Source organism: Phoca vitulina, unplaced genomic scaffold (genome assembly GCF_004348235.1).
Source record: "Phoca vitulina isolate PV1807 unplaced genomic scaffold, GSC_HSeal_1.0 scaffold61, whole genome shotgun sequence".
In the NCBI taxonomy this organism is placed as follows: domain Eukaryota; kingdom Metazoa; phylum Chordata; class Mammalia; order Carnivora; family Phocidae; genus Phoca; species Phoca vitulina.
This window is the reverse complement of record NW_022589764.1, coordinates 5772409-5792705: the sequence shown is the minus strand read 5'-3', so window position 1 is coordinate 5792705 and position 20297 is coordinate 5772409. Positions and strand designations below refer to the sequence as shown.

The 20297-nt window shown below is 38.5% G+C and overlaps 1 protein-coding gene across 1 annotated transcript in view; it reads left to right on the top strand.

Annotated features, from left to right (window-relative positions):
- The first annotated feature begins 10901 nt into the window (after positions 1-10901).
- Positions 10902-20297, top strand: part of CERS3 (ceramide synthase 3) — a 76549-nt gene continuing 67153 nt past the window's right edge. The window contains exon 1 of the mRNA XM_032391321.1: positions 10902-11074. Coding sequence (XP_032247212.1) covers positions 10902-11074 — 173 coding nt within the window. The remainder of the gene's footprint in view (positions 11075-20297) is intronic.

Below are 20297 nucleotides of genomic sequence, written 5' to 3'. Positions count from 1 at the left end.
TGCTCCGCTGAGTGCAGAGCCTGACGCGGGGCTCGATCTCATGACACTGAGATCATGACCTGAGCCGAAACCAAGAGTCAGACACTCAACTCAGCCACCCAGGTGCCCTTGAAGTCAGTTTATAGATAGACCTCAAGATCCTGTCTTTCGACTGACTATGGAAACACACTCTATCTTCTCTGAAATTGCTAGAATACAAAAGATTCTGGTAGTTAGCTTTTGCTTGTATAAGAAGAAGGCTGGGAGAAATTTTATGTAGGTAACAAACTTGCCTTACTTCAAATCAGGTATTAGCTTTTCTATATGAAACATTTACATGAAAAAATTACTGTCTCAAAATATTAATGCAAAATAAATCACCTTAATAACACTTTTTAGTAAGGGGCACCTGTGTGTGTATTGGGAAAACACTGGCTTTCCTGGATTTGCTTGGACAAGGCACCTGTATTTTTCCTGGGACTGTTTCTTCATATCAATAGGGCTCGACTGGATGATTGTATGATTTTTAGAACAAAATGTACCTTTGTTGACTCGAATCATTAATAAGAAATCAATTATAAATTTTCCTAATATTGGATCAATAGTAACAAATTATCAACAGTAACAATAATTTAAAAATTTTCAACACTAAGAATTTTGCCCTTTTTTCATGTGTTCTTCAGTTTGCTTTTACACACACACACACACACACACACGTTTAGATGTATATGTATAAAGTAGTATAATAATGAAATCATATGCCATCATATAATTAAATATAGATATAATTTTGAATTTTGTTTTTTCTAAACTCTTCCCATGTTGGTAAAAAAATTCACCATAATTTTTAGTATTAGCTGAATGTTATTGCATAGAGTTAACATTTCAAAATGTACTTAAACATTCCAGATTTTTAAAAAATCATTATTATGAACACTGAAGTATTATTTATTAACTATAGCTTACACATATTTTTTGCCCAGTTTCACATATATCCCGAGGTAGGCTTGAACATTTTAGTGACTCCTAAAATTTGGTTACCTTAAGGGGTGGTATCATTTATGCTGTTTTTAAAATGTAAAAGTTTTAACTATATCACAGCACTGTATATTATTTTTAAATAACTTCTTTTAATTTAACAGGTGTCAGTTATAGAATTTTAGGACCTGAAAGTTCATTTAGCTCCTCTCTTTAGAAGGGCAAATGGTCTTTAACGCTTGACTCCAATTGATCATTTAACAGGCACGTGATAAAGTGATTTACAAATATTTACTCACTTAATCATCTTAACAACCCTATCAGGGAAGTTATCAGTTATCACCTCTGTTTTGTAGATGGAGAAACTGACGTTAAGTTAGTTGTCCGAGGGCACATGGTTCTTGAAGTGTCAAAACGAGGCCTTAAACTCAGGCAATCCGGCTCCAAAACCCATGCGCTTGACCACCGTGCTGTATACTGACTCCCTTAATATCTGTTGAGCGCTTACTGTTTGCACACTTATGGTACGCCAACTTAGGGATGCTGTTGTGAGCAGAACGGGTATCATGCCCACTCTCCTGCATCTTGAAGTCTGAGGAGGGGGCCAGACTTCAATCGGATCAACATACAAACATATAATTACACATTTGCTACAGGTTATGAAGGAAAAGAACACAGAATGATGGCAGTACTTTGTTTAGATTTGGAGCAGTGGGGGAGAAGGGGTCATGGAAAGTCTGGAAGGAGATCTTAGGGAGGCTTAAGTTGAAGCTTGAAGGATAAGGAGGAGAGATTTGGGTAAAAATGGGTAAAAGGTGTCTGGTAGAAAGAATAGTTAATGCACATGCCTGAAGTCAGGAAAGAACTTTGTCTTGTGCTCAAGAGTCAGAAAGCAGACCTGGCTTGTGGGATCTCAAAGTGAAGGGGAAGGGAGGCACAAGCCTGGAAAAGTAGACAGGGGGGCCCAATGGCCTGGGGGCTGGTTACAAGCTTCTCCTTTAGAGGAGTGTGCAGAGATGGGGTAGGGCCCTGAGGACCTGCCTCCAAAGGAGGCTGGGGCTGCTTAGGACAGCAAGCCTCTGGCAGAGCCATTCCCAAGTGGGGTTTCTTCTGCACACAACAGCAAACAGTAACTTGTGGTTTTCTAGGAATTAAACTTCGTTGGCTCAATATTTAAGTTAGGAAGGGGTGATTTAAGTTAGGACCCTAGATCAAGGCATATTGTGAAATTTTATTACAGAGCCAAGAGAAACATGGCCTGAAGAGAATAGCACTAGGGGATAGCCCTGGCTTCAAAGAGAACTTGACCCCATACAGATGCCAAGTGCCTAGCTGGCATTTTAGGGGTTTATTTATTAGTTTTGCTGGGAAAATATCCCAATTATGTTTACTAACAGGGAAGAATTATTGCCCTGGTAGAAAGTGATAGGTGGCTCCTGGGGACATTAACCTAAGTTTTAGAATGGAGATAGGAATAAAGGGACAGAAACACATCTTCCTGGCATCTCAAGTCATCATTTAATCTACAAGCAAACTCTGCACACAGTACTAGAAGGGAAAAATGAGAAGACTCACCCTTCTCGTTTGAACTTCAGAGGATTTTTTTTTTAACTTTTTCAGAATAACTTGAGCTTTCATGAATTAGTATTAGATTAAGCACAGAAGGTTGGACTTTTCCATCAATCAAGATTGGAGAAATGAAGCATTGGCCAATAGGAAGAACTCTATAGAATATAGGGATCACTGCTATAGGAAACTTATAACCCTTGGGGCTGAGCTAGAGCGTGCAAGGAAACACCACCCTGCACGGACCCCCTTGAGGGGCAGACCAGTTGGGGAAGGTACAGAGGAGTTACCCCTAATATCAGCGGAATAGTCTGGAAAGCAGCCCCCTGGAACTTGCCAGATATCTGCCCTCTGGGGTGCTGGGGAGGGCTATTCACTGTAAAGTGTCTCACTGGAGGAACTCTGCTACAAAACTCCTAAGGGGGGTGCCAGTAGAATCTGCTGGCTGCTGGGGGCTCCTGGAACCATCCTGGGAACGTATCAGAGTCAGGAAGTAAAACCCTTTCATCCTGCAATGTCTCTCCACCGTCCTCTACTGACAGAGCTCCAGGGTTAGCTGGCAAAGGGAAAATAGGAAATGGGTCAGACCATTTCACACAGCAGGTAAAAAGAGTGAATTTGGGATTTGAGAGGCAATAAATTGATAATTGGCACAAGAAGCCCTGAAGGCAGAGCAAATACTTAGAATGCTCCCCAGTAGGCAGAATATTAATGGAGATACAGGCCCCCAAATGACTTATGGAAGAAGTCCCCTGATTTTTTTTTTATTATTGAATTTCAGGAGCTCTTTATATATTGTAGATACAGTTGCTTCCTATTGCAAATATTGCATATATTTTCTCCCAGTCTGTAGGTCTCCTTTTTATTCTCTAAACAGTATTTTGATGAGCAGATGTCTCCAGATTTTATAACCTGCCTGGAAACAATGTAATACAATACAGCAATATAGTACTTATTTACTTCTCCTTCATATTTTCCCCTATATGTTAGAATTATGATCTAAGCTTTTAAAACAAAAAGGACTCAAAATTCAATGACTTACAGCAGGTAAGAGTTTATTTCTCTTGTATGTAACTGTCTAGATATGTGAAAATGGGCTAATTGGCCTCAAAGATTGCTCCTATACTGTGTCATCCTATTTTCAGTTATTAGGAAGGAAGAAAGAAAGAAGCCAGGACACACAGCTTGGTATTTAAGGAGATTACTCAAATCAATGTCACTGCTGTGCCTTTGACCCAGATGTAGTCACGCACGGCCACATCTAGGCACAGGGAACGTTGGGAAATGTTGTCTCACATGGCAGGGCAGTAACATGCCCAGGTAAAACCTGGGGGCAGGGGCATAGGGGGGACTATAACTAAAAGGCAGAATGATTGGAAACTCAGGACATCCTGATACCCCTCAATGATATCTTTGAGGTGACACCTGGTTTTGTTTGCAAATACACTGAATTGTTCTTTTTTTTTTTTTTTTTTAATCTGTGGGTCTGTTTTGAATTCCTTCAAGGCTTTAAACTGTTATAATGGTAAAATTTAAAATGAGAGAATTACTTATTATCTTGTTGCAAGTTAACTACTTCTCTACACAAAGTATAGGGTTTGTTGGTTTGTTTTTCTTACGATAAGCCCAGGCATTTATAGGTTTTTAATGCACTAACTCAATCATAGTAAATATCCCTCAAAGGTAAGTTGCCCTATCATTTGCATTGTCTTACCCATTTGAAATGGCATAATTTAAAATGCTTTTAGAATTGGAATTTACAGTTCGGCTCAGTCCTTACACTATTGACAGGAAGCAAGTAGCTGCTAATGTTTTCCTTTGTGTTTTATCTTGAAGGCATAACCAGTTTTTTTGGCTGAGTTGGTAGAGTTCATTCCAAAGAGAACACAAACAGATGAAATGTAGATAAACATGTTTACCTGATACCCTTAAACCAAATTTTTAAAAATTGTTTTGCAACTGATAAAAATGAGATTGTTTGTAGATAATTAAACTAGATACCATTTTTGGCTAGAGCATCACTCCTGGAGTGTTCAAAAGTCCATTCCAGCCTCGGTTACCCTTCTGTTGAATGCAACAAATACTTGTTTAGTGTTTACTGTGTGGCAAGCCTTGCGTATACAACAGTGAACAAGCCAGGCAAGGTCCTTGCTCTTCTGGAGCTGCCTTTCTGTCACTAGGGAACCCTGCTCCCACCATAATCAAGCTGGTCACCCAGTCTCCAAAGCTCTTGCCAACTCACCTCCTCCAACCATAATGATACTCTCAGATCATGAGCATTGATTCCAACGTGTCCTTCTTTTGCTTTATCACTCCGAAATACACCTTTAATTCAATTAGAGTTGTCTGCCTAATTTCCCACTTCCTGTCACTGGCCTTTCTCGGAGAGCTGTGTTCTGTTCTGTAGAGACACTCTCTTGTCACCCTCCTCTGACTAAATAGAGATATGTTCTGTAGAGTTATCTTCTAAGGTGATGTGGTTATTTACAGTAGGTATTGCATGGATAATTACCAGAATTTCATAATTGGCCCAAAACTTCAGCCTGACTCAGAGTTCTTACCTCAGCAAGGGTTCGAGTGCCACATTTTTTTTGTACTTTGCAAAAATGTTGCTTCGAATAGTGATAAACTTGTGGCCCAGATGGTTTTATTTCTTCAGTCCTAAGGTCAAATTTAATGGTGTTCATCTGAGAAAGTGGCTCAACAGGCTTCCTTCACCCTGTTGGGTTCCGTATCCATGAGGTCAGAAAATAATGAGTCATACAAACCTACATTAGGGAGATTGTCTTCCTGCAAACTACTGGCAGCTGGAGTTGAAAATAGGGTTTAAAACTTCCACAGTATTGGCAGGTGGGAAAACACAGCTGGGCTGTAATGCCACCTCTAATACCGATTCTTCCGCAAAGTATAAAGAAATAACCGAAGGTATTTTTCTTGCACATATTTCTTTTTTTTTTTTTTAAGATTTTATTTATTTATTTGACAGAGAGAGACACAGCGAGAGGGAACACAAGCAGGGGGAGTGGGAGAGGGAGAAGCAGGCTTCCCAAGGAGCAGGGAGCCTGATGCGGGGCTCGATTCCAGGACCCCGAGATCATGACCTGAGCTGGTGGCAGACGCTTAACGACTGAGCCACCCAGGTGCCCCCTTGCACATATTTCTTACTTTTAAAAAGAGCATCAGATATTTTTAATGTAAATAGTACAGTTCCTTCAGATATTTTTATATAAATAAGAGTTGTGGTACTTAGAGAATGGACACAGGATGGGAAAAGGGGACTTTTGAGTAGCTGATGAGGAAACAAAAAAAAGCGCTGGGAGTAGTCAAGGAGTAAATAAATACCTTTGCTTAAAAAGCATACCAAGCAGAGATGGAAGAGTCGTCAACAGAGCTGACAATATTTCATTTGCCAGAAAGGCCTAGAATCAAAATGAGAGGTGGGCTACGAACTGACTGTGAGAATCAGTGGGCTTCTCCGACTGTCCAAGAAGTGAAGGAGCCGCGGGGAAAGGGGCCTTGAATGACAGATTCATTGTTGCAAATGCTCAGGACTGTTCTTAGAGCAGTCACCTGTGGGCTCTGAAAAAATGCAGGTACTTCCCTGTGTCAGTATTTTCTAATGTCCTTCCCCTCCCCCCCCGTTATTATTGAAATATTGTGATACTTAGTTAACACGGCATAAAGGTATTGCTCTACTCGCTGGGTAGGCAAATGTCTTGTCATCTACCAAGCACCTGTTTAAGGCTGTGTCAAAGAAGCCAGCACCCTCTTTTACATTGGAAAATATCTTAAGTGGTGACTATTAATAATGTCACTGTGAGATTTGAAACTTAGGCAGAATAGGAGCAAAAATACCGGGGGGGGGGGCAGAGGAAAGGGGATACATGAGTGCCCATTGTCAGCAAGATGAGATCAGAAGGAGGAACTGACAAATGCCCCCAGTTCCTTATTCTCCATTTAAGACCTCTTCGTTAGAGGCAACAGAATCCACCTCTTACTATCTTAAGCAAAGGACTTCATCGGAAGGGACTCACAGCCCTGAAGGAAGGCTGGTGGACCAGACTTGAATGACCGTGGAAACCATGAAACCAGGGCAGTCAGGAAGGCCAAAAAGCTGAGAGATGACAACTGTCTTCAGCAGCAGCAGCAGCAGCCTAAGCAGGATGCCATCTGCTGTTGCTGGATATCAGATATCGCTGTCTGCTCCAGACTCACTGTCCTGAGGAAAGCATCCAACTGGCCAAGCCTAGGCCATCCCAGCCAACTGTCAGCAGATGGAGGATGGTCCACCTTGGCTCTCACAGTGGGAAAGGTGCACCAACTCCCCCCACAGTGGTGATTTCCCCTGCTGCTCTGAGAGCCGGATGCTGGGCTACCTCCAAAATGGCACGTCCAGTATATTAGGGTCAGGAAAAGGAGGCTATGAAGGAGGCTAGACGTGCTGGCACAGGCGTGTGGCCTTAGGAGCAGCTAGCGGGAGACTGAGAGACTGTGATTTGTTTCCTGCTAGTAAACCGAAGTGGCCCAGAGGATTGGAGACTGCTGGCCCCAGTTCTCTTCAGCTCATTTTCTCTGTTTAGCCTCTGACCTCATCCTGAGAGAAATAACAGGATGGTAGAGAAGCTGGCTAGAGGCGTAGCCTGGATTTTTAAAGCCCACTGCTAGAGCTAAAATGTCAGCTTGTGGATGTCTACCAAATACCCTTACACCCAGGGAGGCTATCAGCTAGGAGAGTCACTTCTCCTTCAGGAGAGTTAATCTGTTCTTGCTTTGTAAAGTATGCTATTTCTTTCCCGCAGAAAGTCATGAACTTTCAATCATGCTGAAATCTGAAACTGGATATAGTCTTTCCTTCACTTAATTACTTTTCTGGGTTCGTGGACACAGGTGAATTTGAGGGGTAAAACTTAAGCCCCATAAATGAAATAATGGGAAGCTCTAGCATGAAGTTCAGGATGAGTTCTGGGTTAAAAGGGTTGAAACTGAGGAGGCTTTTTAACAGTTTTTCTTTTTTCTTTTTTGTGATGTAATTCCCAGACTATCCAATTCACCCATCTAAAGTGTGCGATTCAACGTTTTTTAGTATATTCATGGTTGTGCAACCAACACCACATTTTAATCTTTGAACATTTCATAACCCCCAAAAGAAAACCTGTACCCATCATCAGCCACTCCCCATTTCTCCCCACACTCCCTTCATACACCCTGAGGAACTAGTAATCTACTTTTTGTCTCGATGGATTTACCTCTTCTGGACATTTCATATAAATGGAATCACATGCTTATGTGACCTTCTGTGTCTGGCTTCTTTTACTTAGCATGTGTTCAAAAGCCATCCATGTCATAGCATGAATCCTTTCAATCCCCTTGAATACTCTCTCAAATGCTTACATGTCATATGGTAACTCCACGTTTAACATCTCAAGGAACTGCCAGACTGTCTTCCATGGCAGCTGTACCATTTCACTTTCCCACCAGCCATGTTCTCAACATCCTTGCCAGCACTTATCTTCATGATGATGGCCATCCTAGTGGGTGTGAACAGTCCTCCGAGTGTGCTTTTGATTTGCATTTCCCTCAATGGAAATGAGGTTGAGCATTTTTTTCATGAGCTTAGTGGCCATTGTCTGTCTTCTTTTGTGAAATAATTCAAATTCAGATTCTTTGCCCATTTTTGAATTGGATTATTTGTCCTTTTCTTATTGGATTGCAAGAGTTCTTACTCTATCCTAAGTGCAAATCCCTTATCAGATGTGTGATTTTCAGGTATTTCTCCCATCTTGTGGGTTGTCTTTTCACTTTCTTGATGGTGTTCCTTGGCACACAAAAGGCTTTCATTTTGATGAAGTCCTATTTATCTATTTCTCTTAATTTTGTCATTTGTGTTTTTGGTGTCATATGTAAGGGGGCTTTGCCTAAACCAAGGTCATGACTATTTACTCTTATCTAGTCTTTTAAGAGTGTTAAAGTTTTAGCCCTTATGTTTAGGTTTGTGCTTTGCTTAGAGTTAAATTTTGTATATGGTGTGAAGAAGGGATTCTTAATTGTTTTGATTAACAGCAATAATTGATGTTTGGTAGCAGCACCTAAAGAAAATAAATAATTAGATTTATTTTTTTCTCAGTCGGAACTACATTTCCAGGGGGCCACCCTCAACTTCTGTATTCTATTTCCCTTTAAATGTTTTAGGCTGTGGGGTATTAACATTATTATGGCTTTTAATGGATCTCGATTCATTGCTTGCATATGATGCACGAGGGCATTATTTAGAGTGGCAACCCTTACATAACCACTGTAAACTATTTATTTAGTTATATTACATTCTGGACAAAATAATCTGTGCTGCCTGGAGTCGCATTTTAGGAGTTAGCAAGCTATTTTTGTGTAACAACTGTTAAACCAATATCAAGAGAAAAACCAACTCATCACCCTTGCTGTTTGTTCCCTGAGCCCTAGACTATTAAATCTGGAGCCAATCAAGTAATGAATGTGCTGAGGCAAACTTTTAGGTGAAAAAATATATATATATATATATATCTTTGCCCTTGCAGGTGTAGCTCATTCTGATGTGATGCGGGTCAAGGCCAAGATTTGCCCATTACAGGGAGACTCCCATGGCCAGAGTTGGTTTCTGAGATCTGTAGGAAGTTTGAATTTCAGCTGGAGTTTGACTCAAGGTGTAGGCCTGTATCTGGCTGTGCATTCAAAACAGATTTCCTCTCTTCATCTCTTCTTTCAGTCAGTTATGTCAGATGGCCCAGGCAACTGAGCTTGAATCCCCAGTTCCCTTACCAAAGTGTGTGATTCTCCCTTCCTGACAATTCTTTCACTTGCTCCCCCTGCCTCCTCCCGAGTCCAGATCCACATGAGCCCTGGCTCACTCATAAGTTCCCTGAGTCCAGGATCACCCTCTTTCCTTTCTGTGGCCTCGAAGCCTGATAGAGAGGAAGTATTCAACAAGTCTTTCTTGATGATCTTCATTCCACCATATTTGCACAATTTTGCAACTGTCTTAATGGGACTCACCCTCCCCCAGAGTAGAAATTATAGTGAAATGATGAACACATGAAAAAGAAGGCAGCCTTTCTCTTTCTGCCCACAAGCCTTGCAGGTGTGGGTGTGACTGAGTTAGTGCTACTTCAGGCTGAGCTCATCTCTTAGCAGTGGATGGGGGACGTAATGAAGCAAGGAATTATCTTACCAGGCTTCAGCTGTTGCTTGTGGAATAGATATTTCTGAAGGGAATCAGGGTCCACACTCTGGAATTCCTCATCTGAATTTGGAAATCTCTAACGTCAGGACCTCACCCTCTGATCCTCACCTCTGATGGAGCCCTCCTGCTCTCTCTGTCCTCAGCCCACTCCCGCCACTCCTGTTTCTTAGCCTCCGTATTGTGAATCTGAGGACATTTTGATTCCTTTCTCAGATTGGCTATTAAAAGATGAAATCAAAACATCCTCAGGGTCAAAATGTCAAGACTAAAAGTTGTTCATGCTTAAACAATGAGACTAGAAGATCTAATTCTGTTTTCTTCCATGTTTCTGGTTACTTGATCATAGCATTTTCCCTCCTTAAAACTTCTATTCCCTCCTCTCCCATTTTCCTGCCTTTCCCTGGTTTATCTCTCCTTTTTGTTCAGGACATCTCAAGAATCATCTGTTCCAATGATCTTTCTCTGACACTTCCTGGCTGGGCTCAGTGTCCATCATCTTGTTCCCACAGCATCCTGTACCTTTTTTATTGTACCTAAAAAAGGTTATGTCAAAATCATCTAGGTATTCAGGCTGGCCTTGTCCACAAGACTATAAGGTCCTTAAGGCAAGAATGCCATTTTCTTAATCTTTGTATTTTCAGTGCCTAGCACAGTGGTTGACAAATAATAGAATCTCAGTAAGTATTTGTTGACATGGACGAATTTGAACTTACTGTAATATGAAATTAAATATGATTGTTTTTATTTCCTAGAGAAGTTCTTAGGATACTAATGTAGACTTATACATACTTGGAGCTTTCCTGAGGTTGACCTTGGGCATGTTGAAGTAACAGAGATTATTATTAAATGATTTTTCATACCATAGAGTCATAGAAGAGGAAGATACGTACCCATAATGTTAACGTACATTGTGCCAAAAGTGTGAACAGTGGTATGTTAAACTTAAGTTGGCCATGCCACAGCCAGAATTGTCCTGAGAGTATTGGCAGAGTGATTCTTGTTTAATGCAATGAAGTGTCATGAAACCCACTGAATAATAGGATCCCTTTTTGCCTTGTTTTCAAAACTCTCTGGCTTAGGTAGATTAAGAGATAATACTCAATGTTATTTCAACTTTAAGTATTTGTTTCACAAGTCTAACAGATTATTTTTCCATCTCTCTAGAATGTTTCAGACATTTAAAGAATGGTTTTGGTTGGAAAGATTCTGGCTTCCTCCAACAATTAAGTGGTCAGATCTTGAAGATCACGATGGACTCGTCTTCGTGAAACCCTCTCATTTGTACATGACAATCCCATATGCTTTTGGCTTGCTGATTATCAGACATTTCTTTGAAAAGTAAGTAGGATCTGTGTGTCTTTACTTCCCATGCCTCTTCTTTGCACCAACCCTGGAATACTGGAATCTTGGTATGAACTTTTAATAATCTGTTGTTCAGAGGGGGCCACTAATGGGCTACAGATTCCTGGGGGAGTTCATCAAGTCGTACGTACACCAAACATGATCTAGAAGCTGAACAAATAAATATTAGGAACACAGTCTCCTCAAGTGTGTTAGTTTCACAGTGAAGAAAACTGAGATCAAGAGAAGTTAAGGAGCACAGAGCTTGTTAGTGTCATTGACAGTGTGGGGACCCACTTCATCTTCCACATACCATGCTGTCTGACAAAGTATATACGTTCCCAGAAAGGCAATGCTAGTAGAGTCTGTGTCTAGGGGATCCATTATCATTTTAGAATGCCTATAAAATAGCAAACAATGCCTCATTAAAGACATTAAAGACCTAACTTAATATTTGCTTTATAGCATAGTTTATTTTAAAGGTTTATTGAAAGTTTTAATAGCAGCCCTTCATTCCAAAGTATAAGGAAATCAAAGAAAAAAATACCAGTTTGCTTTCTCAGAAAAAGTGAACTTCTTTTCTTTTTTTTAACTTAATTAAAATAGATATTACTTCAACCTTTCTATTAAAACTGTACCTGTGTTATGATAACAGGAGATAAATGTTCATCTATAATCTCTGTAGTTGTCTCTATTTCAAAAAACTCTTATTAGCACATTAACTTTTTGGAGCAAAAAGAATATTTGAATGTCAGAGTTGGAAAAACTTAAGACAAAATTTGATAAAGATCATTTTGTCCAAGACTAACTGTAATGCAGATCATATGTTTATAACCATTTGCAGGGTCCTTATCTCAAGAGTTCGCTTGACCAACTTTGTTTCATGGACTCTCCAAAAGGTTTTTGTACAAATAACAACTTCTCTTGAGCCAACAATATGTTATTGCTGTTGAGAGGAAGAGGAAGCCCCTGGATACCACTTAAACTCTAGCTGGGAACATTTGACAATGCTCTTCCTTTTTGACCATTAATTCTACTTTTTAGTCACATGTTTGGATTTGTCAAAGATTGCATAAATTAAGTAGAATTTTGTCGCTGCACTTCCAAGTTAGCAAATTACTTTCTACTATCCTGAAACACTTGCCTCTCTTGCATGGTGTGTGGTGATCCTTGAATTTGGCTCCCAGGTCCTCTACTTGTTTACACTGCAGATTGCCTACTTCTCGGTGGACAGCTCCATTTTTTATGTTGTAATCAGGACAGTGAACTAGAAAACTCTTTTGGTTGCCAAAGCAGCACAGCTGTGGAAGACCAACTTGTTCTGTCTTGGCTGAGGCCGCTCCAACAACAATCAGGAAGGAATCCAATCCTCTTGTAATTCCTAGGACCATTCTTGCTTCTTCCCAAGGGATTGAGCATACTCTGTCATTTTTCCAATCTTCTTATGTAGCTTTAACTCCCAACAACTCAGCCTTAGCTTTTTCCATTCTGTGACACTACAGAAAACCATGTGTTGGTCCACTAGCCTCATATCTCTTTGAATGCAATAGAAGTAAGGAACATTTAACTGGGGAAGGAGATTATGCCTTTTGAAGCATACATTTATATCTTTTTCAAGGTTTCTATATCATTTGCATTAGACTAAGCCACATATGTCATAAATAAAATATTAGTTACACCTTGCATTTGAGTAGGGACTTACAGTTTAAGAAGTATATAAAATCACAAGTGATATGATCTCAGTCAAGAAAATAAGAGGTAAGTGATCTGGCCTACATCACACAGTTAGTATTCAAGGGATAGATTTGGGGCTTGAACCGACATGCCATGATACCAGGCTCTGGGGTGTTGGTTTTTTATTCTCTCGTTATATCAGTACTTCTTGGACTTTCATAGTGAAATACTCCTGATAGCAGACAAGAGTTAACTAATGTCTCTTGGGAATATAGAAAACATAGCTTAAAGAAGTCTAGCGAATGTGTAATTTTCTGAACTCTTTTAAAAATTCATGTAAATTTGACACTGTGTTTCAGCATATCCTATGATATATTTATCACAAGAAAGCTTTCTTCTTTTGTCCTAGACTCTGTTTATACTACAATTTCTCATTCTATGACGTGACCAGTAGTTGTGATTTGGCTGGCTCATTTTTATCCTTTAGTATTAGCCATGAGCCATTTAAGATCAGGAAGTGATGTCTCTTCCTAGAAAAGCAATTGCAGAGAGACAGAATTGATAAAGAACAAAGTAGATCATTTGAAAGTGACTGACATTTGCTTTGTATTTAGGACTACTTTTCCTTATAAATTTTGCGACATATATGTGTATATATATTTATGTTGTTGTTGGCTGGAGTGGGTAGGGGTGTCTAGAATAGCACTTTCTAACTAGTTTATCTGGACTCTTCTATGCATTCTTTTATATGTCTGAAGTATGATTGAATGGGATCTAAGCCACTCAGATTTAGATACTTGTGGAATAAACACATTATCTCAGAGTAAATTATGGTCCCAGAATGGCTCAAGGCAAGGGTGGAGGTGGTAAAATCAAAAGGTGATCTTTTTTCTTTTATTTAGTTGTGCAATGAATACATTCGACCATTTCTACCATTTCCACTGAGCAACATAAGCGCATGATGGAATGATATGTCCTCATTCTGCAAAGAAGGGAAGGTGGAATGACCCATCTGTAGCAATTTACAAGAGTTGGAAAGGGTTGTTACTAACTGTCCTAAATTGAAATAGTCTCAAAATATGCATATTAGACTTAAATGTTATCTGAGACTTACATTGCTCCAAATACTTTGTTCTTTCATATAACACTCCCTGCTTAAACTCTGGTCAAAGAGCCTTTGAATCCTTAGGAACTGAGAATCGATCTTATGTCAGTGGGTTATTGTTTCTGTTTAGAAGTATCTAAACTTCACATGCTTAATATCTGCCTAGGGCTGCCTTCTTTTTGTTCTATAAAAGAATATTGGAAAAAAGGGAGGGGGGTCTGGGATTGTTAGGCTTTTGGCTCACAAGTAACTGATGAATGCTAGATGAAGAGGGGGTTGTCTGGGTGTCTGAACGGGGCCATCTGAAGGCTCAGTTCTGCAATAGTAGCAAACCTAAGAGACTCATTCCTTGGTAATTAACCTAACTTTGAACCATTTACATGGGAGCAGAAGTTCACATTCTTTTTTCTTCCTCTTGGACATTTTTTTTTTTATAATCCATATCCATAAAATGAAAGTTCAGGCAAGTTAATCTCTAAGGTCCTTCTAGAGTTAAGACCTGTCATTTCCCTTCTCTTTTCAGTTCAGTTTATCAAATATTTATTATACTCCTTTCTTTTCTCCTTTTTCAAAACAGATTTTTAAATTAAGTACGTATTCATAATTATTTACACTTACATTAGATGAAGTGATTGATTTTCCTGATTTATTTGAAAAGGAAGGATAATGCTGAACTAGAAAACTATATTTATGTACTTCCCGTGTTTCATCAAAAATGTTATTTCTGTCTTTGAAGCCTGGGCATCTTAACAAACAAGACCACATTTCTCTTTCTTGTTTAAATTAATGATTTTAATATAGATGTGTTTCCTCATTTCAGCAAGTATGCTATGGATATGTATATTTACCCATTGTGTATACTGATCCATATACTAGTCTACCACATGATCCTCTAGAGGGGAATATTATACTTTCCCTGGCTTTGAGGTTGGTTGTATTCCCTTACTTCAAAAGTCTTTTTGGCTCAATTCCTCTTTGCTTTTTAAAATTTTCCTAATTTTTTGATTTCTGATATTTGAGAGAGCATTGAGTGAATATGACTGAGAACATCACCATGTTAAAGCATTTTGTATTTGTGTTATTCTATTAGTAAGAACAATGAGTGTTTCCCCAATGAAAATTTTCAACTAGTAAGTTGGATAAATGAAGCAATTTCATTATTTATCCAAAAACTTGCCAAATATGTTTTTTGAGATTTTGTTAGTTTTAAGGACATATTAATTTTTGTTTGGTTTGGACATTTTATGCAGAGGGGAATTAATTAATCATAATCCTCAAATCATAGCATGCTCTCTTCGGTCTGCATAAGACCTCCTTTTGATTGATTTGAATTAACTTTTTCATTAATTACCTTTTATCCCCATTTCCTCGTCACATTCCTGCCTGCTGGGTTCTAATGTATCTGATGGCTTTTTATTTGTATGACCCAGTAAAACATGTGCATAAACATAAAATGCATGTATTGTTAGTTGACATAAATAGTGTGGCAATAAAACCTTATTCTGTTTCTTCTTTTTTTAAATGCAACCCTATGTTTTATGATCTATCCACATTGCTCTATGTACATCTGGTGCATACTGAGTTTGTTTTTATATGTCTCTGAAATGTATGGGCCATTTCCAGGGAAACTTAGTCCATCTGGAAGTTGGATTGACTTATATATGTTATCAAATTATTTTAGAAAAAATTTTATTCAACTCCCATGGTTATAAAAAAATGAAGGGCTAAATGATCATTCATAACTGAAATTTCTGGCATTTAATTAAACACAGAAACCTCTAAGTAAGTACTAAAATAGACTGACCTGGCAGAAGATAGAGCTTTTGTTAGAACTGGAGAAAGAATAGAGTCATATCATTATTTTTTTTAATCAGCTTTAGGGGTGCCTGGTAATGCAGTAGGTTAAGCTTCCAACTCTTCGAATCTCAGGGTCTTGAGATCTTATGATCTCAAGGTCATGAGCTCAAGCCCTGCATTGGGCTCCAAGCTCAGCATGGACTCTGCTTAGGTTTCTCTCTCCCTCTCTCTTTGCCTGCCCCCCTGCCTCCACCTTGTGCCCTCTCTCTCTTTCCCTCTAAAATAAATAAGCAAATCTTCTAAAAAATCAGCTTTATTGAGGTATGATTTACATACAGTAAAGTTCATCCAAAATTTAATGCATTTTGACAACTATACAGTGGTGTAACCATCACCACAATTATGATGTAGAAGATTTCCATCAGCTGAGAAACTCTCCTGTACCCTGTATGGTTCATCCTCTCCCTACCTACTAGCTCTTTGAAATCACTGATATGCTTTCTGTCAGCCTAATTCGCCTTTTTGATTTCTACAAATGGAATCATTAGATCACAGTCTTTTGTGTCTGGCTTCTTTCACTTAACATAATACATTGGAGATTGTTTTCATGTAGTTGTATGTATCCGTGATTCCTTGTCATTGCTGGGTAGTCTTTCAACATATTGACATACCACAATTTATTTATGTTTAGTTGTTGGAAATTTGGATTGTTTACAGTTTTTAGCTATTATGAATAAAGCTGCTATGAATATTTGAGTACAAGAATTTGTACGGACACATGCTTTTATTTCCCTTGGTAAATTGCTGAAGTGTTTGCTCTTCAAAAGACATTGTTAATGTATGCATACCCATACAATGAATTATTATTCAGTAATAAAAAGGAATGCACTCCAAATACATCCAAAAACATGAATGGACCTCAAAAACATTAAGCTAGTGAAAGGAGCCAGACACAAGCAACCACCTATTATTGTATGATTCCATTATATTAAATATCCTAAAAAGACAAAGCTATAAAGACAGAAAATAGGTTAGTGATTGCCTGGGGCAGGGGTGAGAGGGAACGGAATTAACAGTAAATATGCATGAGGGATTATATTGGAATGATGAAAATCTTCTAAAGTTGATTTGTGGTGATGATTCTACAACTTGGTAATTTTACTTAAAAAAAAAATCACTGAATAGTATGCTTGGAAAAGGTGAATTATATGATATGCAAAAATGCCTATGTGGTTATTTTTAAAAATATAAATAAAATAAAAATACAAACCACAGACTGGGAGAAAATATATTATATGCAAAACATATATCTGATGAGGGACTTAAATTCAGAATATATAAAGAATTCTTTAACTCAATAATAAACAAAGAAATAACTTGATTTTTAAAATGGGCAAAAGACTTGAATAGATAATTCACCAAAAATTTACAAATGGCAAGTAAACACATGAAAAGGTGTCCAATATCATTAGTCATTAGCAAAATGCAAATTAAAACCACTACACCCTGGAAATGAACAAAAATGTCAGAATAAGGACCTCCAAAAATTCTCTCTTCCCTAAAAGCAATCAGAAAACTAGCAAAAATTGTCAAAATCAACTTTTCAGAATTCAGAATTAACCAAAGGTTAGCAGCAATTCAGGGATTGTTATTTAAGAAAAACAGCTGACTCTTGGAAAGAAGAACAAGCTTTGTGACATTTTAACTTGCCCTATTCCTATCCTGCCCTGTCCACCTCTGTGATAGCCTTGAAAATCCAATAGCCCGTAATTTCAGTGGAAACCAGTATCCTGGCAGCCATTGAAGGGAGCAGAACAGAGCATCACTACTAGGGAAATAACGTTATCTGACCTTTCTTGTGGTTCCCTAGAAGCCAGTCATTATAAGTCTGTCTTTATTTGACCTGAGTCAGAAAAGCCTTTTCCCTGAAGGTGCTTGTCTAAAACAAGTAGAGGCAATTGACTAACTTTGGAACTACCTGAGGTTGTTAATAACAATTGGGGCAAACAATAGACTAACCAAAACACTTAAAAAGACAAACTGGAAAATAAGATGTCTACAGCAGACTTTGAAAAGCTCAGACATATTCTTGGAAACCAGAAGGACACTTGAATTTGTAGAGCTTTGGGTATGCCCAGGGCTCTCCACATGCCCAGAAAAGATATGAGAAGGCCCTTAGCTCTCACCTCTAGATGATCTTGAGGCTCGGAGCAAAGAAGTGAAAGCTAAGGCAAAGTTGGCAACTGCCTAGCTGAGTGTTGAAGGTGTGCCCCAAAATGTATGCAGAGCTCCTTGGCAAAGACTGGGAGACTTATTGGTTCCAGGCATTTAAGGAAATCTCTGTCTAGTCATTAGGTGACAGTTAAGCTAATCCAGTAGAGACTCCAGTGCCCAAATATGACAGAGAATACAGACTTCATAGATCATTTCAAACAAGGAATGAAACAAACAAATGGACAATGATAACAAACCACAAAACCAACAAACTCTGAGAGGGATAATCCGATTTCCAGAGTTGCCACATTATATTATTAAACATGTCCAATTTTCAACACAATTATAAGGCATGGAAAGAAACAAGAAAATACAAGGAAAAAGTAATCCCCTTTTTGTAAGTAAAATGTCCCTTACAAAACCTAGATGTTAGCCTTATAAGATAAAGACTTTATTATTTTTAATTAATTCATTCATTTATTATTATTATCACTATTGTTATCATTTAGAGAGAGAGTGTGTGAGCAGGAAAGGTGCAAAGGGAGAGGGAGAAAGAGAGAATCCCAAGCAGACTCCATGCACAGCATGGCCCTATGCTGGGCTCAATCTCACAACCCTGAGATCATGACCCAAGCTGAAATAAAGAATTGGACACTTAAATGACTGAGCCACCTAGGTGTCCCTAGATAATGACTTTTAAGATTTTGTGGGGCTCAATCCCAGGACCCTGGGATCATGACCTGAGCCAAAGGCAGCCGCTTAACCGACTGAGCCACCCAGGCGCCCCTAGATAATGACTTTAAATCAGCTATTTTAAATATGTTCAAAGAACTAGAGAAAAGCATGTTTAAGACCTAAAGGAAAGAATGAGAACAATGTCTCACCAAATCAAGACTATAAAAAGATTGTAATTAGACATATAGGCATATATAGGGATGATTTTTAAAATTTTGAAATTATAGAAAATATTATCTTAATAAAAATTCGGAACTTAAAAAAAAGAAAGAAATTATAAAAGAAATCAAAGAGAAATTTTGGAGTTGTAAAGTACAGTGACTCATGACAAACTCACTAAAGGTGCCCAACAGCATATTTGAGCAAGTAGAAGAGTTAGCAGTCTGAGGAAGAGAAAAAAAAAAGTAAAAAAAGAATGAAAGAAAACAAAGAGCCTGAGAGACCTGTGGTATAGCATGAAACCTAACAACATACGCATAATGGGAGTTCCAGAAGAAGAGGAGAAAATGAGTAGGATAGAAAGTACTTGAAGAAATACATGGCCAGAAATGTACTCAAATTTGATGACAAACATTAATCTACACATCCAAGAAGCTAAACAAATTCCAAGTAGGATAAATTTAGAGATCCACACCTAGATGCATCACAAAGTGTTCAAAGACAAAAACAACAAATCTTGAAAGCTAGAGAGAAGCATCTATCACATATAAGAGACCTTCAATAAGATTAAGAGTTGATTTCTTATCAGCAATCATAGAGGCCAAAGGTAGTGGGAAGACATATAAAAAGTGCTAAAAAAAAAAAAACCTGTCAACTGAGAAAAACTATCTTTTAAAATGAAAGAGAGGGTGCCTGGGTGGCTCAGTTGGTTAAGCGACTGCCTTTGGCTCAGGTCATGATCCTGGAGTCCCTGGATCGAGTCCCGCATCGGGCTACCTGCTCGGCAGGGAGTCTGCTTCTCCCTCTGACCCTCCCCCCTCTCATGTGCTCTCTCTCATTCTCTCTCTCTCAAATAAATAAATAAAATCTTTAAAAAAAAATAAAATAAAATGAAAGAGAAATTAAGACATTTCCTGATGAACAAAAACTGAAAGAATTTGTTGCTTCCAGAGCCATCCCACAATAATATTAAAGGAAATCCTTCAGACTGAAATTAGAGGACACAAGACAATAACTTGAATCCATATGAAGAAATAAAAAGCACCACCAGTAAAGTCACCTACATAAGAAATAAAAAGAAAGTATACACACAGTTTTTGTTTGTAACACATTTTTTCTCCTATCTGATTTAAAAGCCAACTACATCAAACAGTAATCATAAATCTATGTTGATGAAAACATAATTTATAAATATATGATTTGTATGATTAATAGCACAGGAAGGGGAGGTAATGAAGTTTTTGTATACTGCTGATATTATTTTGGTATTAATCTGAACTAGGATGTTATGAATGAAGATGTTAATTATAATACTTAGTTAACCACTAAGAAAATTATTTTAAAAGAAGAATATTTTGGGGCACCTGGGTACCTCAGTCAGTTGAGCATCTAACTCTTGATTTTGGCTCAGGTCATGATCTCATGAGATCAAGCCCCTAGGCTCCATGCTTAGTGTGGGGAGTCTGATTGAGATTCTCTCACTTTCTCCCTCTCCCCCTGCCCCTCCCCCTGCTGGTGCTCTCTCTGTCTCTCTAA